We start from the raw sequence: 6000 nt of genomic DNA, 5'->3' as shown, positions 1-6000 counted from the left end.
CGCTCGCCTCCCTCCTCCATCTTCAATAGAGACACAAAAGCCAGAAGAAGAAGAAGAAGAAAAAAAGGGGGAATTTAAAAAAGCCAAGAGGAGGCAGAGGAAAAAGGAAGTGATCCGAAGACACAGAGAGAGAGAGAGAGAGAGAGAGAGAGAGAGAGAGAGTAAGTGAGTGTGGGAGCGAGCGAGCGAGCCACAGAGAGAGAGAGAGAGAGAGCAAGCGAGCGAGAGTAGAGCGAAAGGATCTCCCTGCTAAATGCGCAAAGCGTCCCGTCACCCCACGCTGAGCTCCATGGCCAACTCCGGCTGCCTGCTGCTCTCCGGCTCCGGGATGCTAACTCACTCGCTGCAGTGTCCCCCTGCTTTCCTCTACCTGCCCGAGGTAAGACTTGGCTGCTTCGTCTCTCCTCCTCCTCCTCTTCCTCCTCCTCCTCTTCCTCCTCCTCCTCCTCCTTTCCATCCTCCCTCCGTCCGCTCCTCCGGCGACACGTGATAGCATCGCACTCTCTCTTTTGTGTTGTTGCTACCCCGGAGCACTTTTCAACCCTCCCTCACCCTTGACCCTCACCCCTGCCTTTTCTTTTTTCTCTTTTTTTTCTTTTTTTTCTGTTGGTTTTTTTTCGTGGAGGGATAAAGGGAGTCGGAGGAGAAGCGGGGCTCACCCCTCTTTTCTTTCTTTATTTTTTTTTCCTTTTCATTTCATTTCATCCTCTAAAACATCCCCCGCTCTTCCTCTCCTCCCCGTCCTCTTCCTCTCCTCCGCCGCTCGTATCTCCGGTGAAATTAAAAGCAGTGAATTAGTGATGATGAGTGTGACGTGGGGACCTCGCAGTGTTTGTGTACATCAGTAGTCGCTTCATGACTCACCGTGCTTCAGAAAGTGTGTGTGCTTTTTTTTTTCTTTTTTTCGAAGATCAGACATAAAAAAATCCTTACGTTGACTCTATTTTGAAACTTTTTCTTTAAAGCTCTGCGTTCGGGAGGAAAAACACCTGATTTGTTGAGTGGTGTTGTTGTTGTTGTTGTTGTGCAGCCTAAATCCAGAGTGCGTTTATTACCTAATCTGATCCCAGTCTGGGGTTTTGCAGAAATCCTCAATTCCAATTCTGCTAATTTTAAATTTGAGTTATATTAAACGTTAGACGTGAATACGCCGCTGCTGTTTGACGCTCCGTGTTTTGTGTGTTTTATTTTTAAGCTCATCGTCGTCATCACGATTTCTTAGATCGTGTGTGTATGAATCAAAACTTCTGTTATTGTTGACGATGAGTTGAAATCCGTCTCGGGCCCTCAGCCGGCTCCTCAATCTCTCTGTCTTAAATTTTTTTTCTCATGGCGATCATCAAACGCTCTGAATAATTATAAATCTCCGCAAATGAACATTGATTTCCTGCTCTCTCTCTCTCTCTCTCTCTCTCTCTCTCTCTCTTTTTTTTGTTGTTGTTTGGAAATTGATTCTGTCACTGATCCTTGTTGTTTCGTGAAACCTGAAGATTTTCTGAAGTGATGTTTAAAAAGAAAAAAAGAAATCAACAACAAGGTGACTCTTAAGTGTGTGTTTCTATGTGCTGAATTATTCACGTGTTTTAATTCAGCTGGTTGTGTGGTGGTGGTGGTGGGGGAGGGGGAGGGGGAGGGGGGAGCATCCTATTGAGTTCTTACTCGCAGCAGCATGTGTTGCAGTAAACAGTGTGTTACTGCAGTGACTGAGGCGAAATAACGGTGCTGGAAAGGCCCCACACACACACACACACACACACACACACACACACACACACACACACACACACACACACACACACACACACACACACACACACACACACACACCATCATGGTAATGGCCGTCACCCCCTCCCACCCATCTGTCCAGAGTGGCACACCCCCGCTGGCCTGGCTGGGATGGGATGGGGAGGGGAGGTGGTGGTGGTGGTGGAGGTGGGGTGGAGGGGGGGTTGAGGGGAGAGCATGTGGACAAGCAGGTGCCACCAAAACTGCAGCCAGAGACACAAGCTCATGAAAATATTTGTTTTGTTTGTGATCCGCAATCAACAAAGCATTCTTTTTTAAATATATTTATTATGATGTATTATTTTCTGTTTTAATGACCAGAATCTTTATTTTTTTAAATTTATTTATCTTTTTAATTTTTTTTAATTTCATGTCAAGCGTGTGAGAATCTTCCCGAGTTTCCCTTTTCGTTTTGTCTTCCTGCAGTGAACGTGTGTCAGTGAACTGAGTGAGTTTAGGGTGGCTTCACCTTCCACTACATCCCTGTTACCTCCAAATCCTCCTCCGGATGAGCAGCAAGCCTCCAGTGTGTGTGTGTGTGTGTGTGTGTGTGTGTGTGTGTGTGTGTGTGTGTGTGTGTGTGTGTGTGTGTGTGTGTGTGTTTATGTCTGCAGTCAAAGCCAGTGCTGAAATTGAAACTTCCTGTGTGCTATCTGTGTGCTATTTTTCATGAAGCATCCCCCCCTCCCTCCCCCCTCCTCCCCCCTCCCCCCCTTCTCTCTCTTTTTTTTTGTTTCAAAGCTCTTTAATGTATCAGCAGCTTTTCTTCTTCTCTGTTGTTTTTTTTTTTCTTCTTTGCGGTAAATCCTCCTCGCCCTGCAGCGCTGTGAGGGGAAACAACCCTCTGAATCACACTGTGGCCGGCGTCTCCTCCTCCTCCTCCTCCTCCTCCTCTCCTTCGTAGCATGCTGCCCGTACCCCCCTCCCCTCTCCCCCCCCCCACCACAGTGCAGGGCTGCTGCAGCAGTAGCAGCAGCAGTGTCGGGCTTCGCCTGAGATGACAGCCAGCGAACAGAAGGGGGGATAGATTGAGGTGATAGCCTCTGCCTCGCAGTTTGTTTGCATTTCAAATAAGACAGTGTATTAAGTTGGGCTCCCGAAACAGCTTGGCTTATTATGTGCAAACATGGCGGCGGCGTGATATCACGGGAAGACAGGAGTTTATTACATAAAAGATTAGCAAAGCATACCTTTTTCTGCCTTTTATATTTGGTGTGCAGCGGTGTTTGAGTGCTTTGTGTGTGTGTGTGTGTGCGCGGGTGTTGTTGCTTTGATGCTCTTTGTAGTCGGGCTGCGGCTTGCGTATAAATGTTTGTTTTCATTAATGCGAGGAGAGACTCCCCGCGGTGTGGTGGGAGAACTGGGGGCTTCTGATTACCACATGTACACACAAAAAAAAATGAAAGAAAGGAAGAAGTGGCAGCATCACACCCGGCGCTGAAGGGCCGCTCCGGCTCTCCATCCCTCCGCAGGATGATGTCACTTCTTTCCTCCAAACCTTTTCCTCAATTTGTATTGTAGTGGCTCATTTTGTGAGTTATGGCGCTGGATATTGAGGGAGTTATGAATTACAGCGTGCCGAGGCTCTTTTTTTTTATTTTTATTTTTTTTTATGGGGATGCGATGCTCGCCGCTGTAGGCCCCCCTCTCGTATTAAAGTATAAATATATTTATGGCGGCAGCCGAAGCTGACGGGGCTAGCTGGGGTTTGCTTGGTGGTAGTTAGTAGCTGTCTTCGGCAGCCATAAAAAACATGGCATCTCATGGATTTTCTATTTACCAGGCGCTGGGTGGGCATATGGCACCGCTCGTAAACGTAACTCTATTATCTAAGACGCCGCTGTTGGGGCGGCAAGCGCGGCGTAACTTACGTCTAAAGAGGGGAGGGGGGGGGGTGGGGGGGGGGGGCGGGTGTTATTGTCTCTGTGTCACATCTCTCTCCGTGTCTTTGCCTCCCGACTTATCTCCACATCTCCCCGTTTGCCAAAATTGCCTCTCTTTGATTTGTAATTGGATTTTCTATCATGGCATTCCACCGTGCTGATGCCTATTGTTATTGTTGCGTATATTGATTCCTTTTTTTTTTTTTTTTTTTTGGTGGCTTCTTCTTCTTCTTCTTCTTCTTCTTCTTCTTCTTCTTCTTCTTCTTCTTCTTCTTTGGTCTTCTTTTTGGCTGTTTTGAATCCCCCCTCCTCCCCCCCTCCTCCGCCCTTCTCTCTAAACGTACACGGTATCGCTCTATAAACGGTTAGGTCATCCTTTCATGTCGAGGAAAAGCCCGGGCTCTCTGGTTTCAGCAGCGGCCTCCTCCTCTTCCTCCTCCTCGTCCCACTCATGCTGATCTCTTTTCTACGACTGTGCTGGTACCCAATTACCTCCCCCCAGCCCCCTCTCCCTCCCTCCTTCTCTCCCTCCATCCATCCTCACACACACACACAGTGGTTAAAGGAGAGGACTGGGAATACTCGTGACACACTTCCCCCTCGGTTCAGGCCTTGATCCCGCCTCCCAAAGCGCTCGCTATTCAGGGGGACTTTAGATATCGGAGGATTTCAGGTCCTCGCGGGTCTCCCGGGGGGCCGGACTAATGCGCAGCGCGCGGAGGCAGCTCCTTCCTGGGGGATAATTATTGTAGGCCAAGCTGTACTATTGACAGCTGTAAATGGAGATGCTGTCTGTAACCGGGGGAGAGCCTAATAGGTTTCTGTCCCTACACGGGCTCTCGTTAGGCCCATGTGGGTGCATCCGAGATGAGTTTGAGAAATGAGCCGCGGCCTCAAATGGGACCCCCCCCTCCCTCCCTCGCTCCCTCCCCTCCTCCCCCCTGACCTCTCAGGGAAACAGGGTTAACACGTGATAGTTTCTGGACTCCTCACGTGTTCCCATCATCTTGAAAGCTCATATTCTCTCTCTCTCTCTCTCTGTATATATATATATATATATATATATATATATATATATATATATATATATATATGTATAGAGATGTATCTGTTTGTCTTACTGTCTACACAAGAAGAAAAAACGAACAATCGATCCGACCAACAAGCGTACGCCTTCCTTCCTCCTTCCAGGCACCGAAACACTCCGCCACAGAAAGTAGTCCCCAATGAATGAATCATTTAAACATGAAACTATGTAGTTTGAAAGATGTGGTGGGGAACAGTTGGGAGGAAATTTGATCTTGTTAACAACACAGAAAAGCAGTCCGATTGTATGATTAGGTGTTTGTTACGCTGCTATCTGATTCCCCCCCCCCCCCCAACCGCCCCCCTTCTGCTGTTACGTGCTGTTGTTACAGATAAATGCTGTATTTGAAATATTTCCATTATATCACAAGGTTTCACGCCCGGCTTTTGGTCTCTTTCAGTTGGTTTATAGTTTAGATTCAATCAGGCACAAATAAAAAAAAAAAAAAAAAACAGCAAAAACTTTAAAAACCTCAATTTCACGAGCTCCACAATAATATACCTCTCAAATACGTTTCTATGTTTTGGCGTGAAATCATTCGCTCTCTCTCTCTCTCTCTCTCTCGCTCGCTCGCCGCCGTTCAGCTGTTTTGTTCCTTAAACAGCTGATTCATAGCAGCATAACAAAGGCGGGGAGGGACTGATTGAAATGTTTTCTCACTTTTTCTCTGCCCCGGAGGAGAATTGTAAATCACAGCTCAGTCGTTTATTTTGAAATTTCATTTGGTGTGTGTGAGCGAGTGCTGCCTTGTTCTTCACAGAGACTTCACAGTGTGTGTGTGTGTGTGTGTGTGTGTGTGTGTGTGTGTGTGTGTGTGTGTGTGTGTGTGTGTGTGTGTGTGTGTGTGTGTTTCTTAAGGCTACCCACCGTCTTACTCCACTAGACCTTTGTAAATGGAACAAAATTAAATTTGTTCCCTGTATAGAAGAGTGACACAAACGGTGCAATAGGTTTACTCACCAACAAAGCTTCTTTTTTTCTTTTTCTTTTTTCCCTGACTGTATTTTTAATGCAAGCGTGTACACACACACACACACACACACACACACACACACACACACACACACACACACACACACACACACACACACACACACACACACATATCTACATGTACTCCTCCCTCTCTCGTCATCTGTAGATTGATGCGTGCACGCCGCCGTGCGCCGCATTAATACATGTGTATTTACATTTTGCCAATAATGCTAAATGCCCCCCCTCCCCCCATCCTCCCCCAAGTAA

At 47.1% G+C, this 6000-nt stretch overlaps 1 protein-coding gene across 13 annotated transcripts in view; it reads left to right on the top strand.

The window, feature by feature from the left end:
- LOC138634759 (RNA binding protein fox-1 homolog 3-like) overlaps positions 1-6000 on the top strand; it is a 371961-nt gene that overhangs the window by 286003 nt on the left and 79958 nt on the right. Inside the window, exon 1 of one of the 13 annotated variants that reach the window (XM_069721885.1) lies at positions 1-379. This exon is cut by the window's left edge and continues 35 nt beyond it. The exons of the other annotated variants lie outside the window; for them this stretch is intronic. Within the exon in view, the coding sequence (XP_069577986.1) occupies positions 254-379 (126 nt within the window). The 5' untranslated portion in view covers positions 1-253. The remainder of the gene's footprint in view (positions 380-6000) is intronic. 13 annotated transcript variants of the gene reach the window in all.

The sequence above is a fragment of the Brachyistius frenatus genome, unplaced genomic scaffold, assembly GCF_029030835.1.
Source record: "Brachyistius frenatus isolate BFR_SWC_R1_liver_20210118 unplaced genomic scaffold, ASM2903083v1 Contig_277, whole genome shotgun sequence".
Classification (NCBI taxonomy): Eukaryota; Metazoa; Chordata; class Actinopteri; family Embiotocidae; genus Brachyistius; species Brachyistius frenatus.
This window is presented reverse-complemented; position numbering and strand designations above follow the sequence as displayed.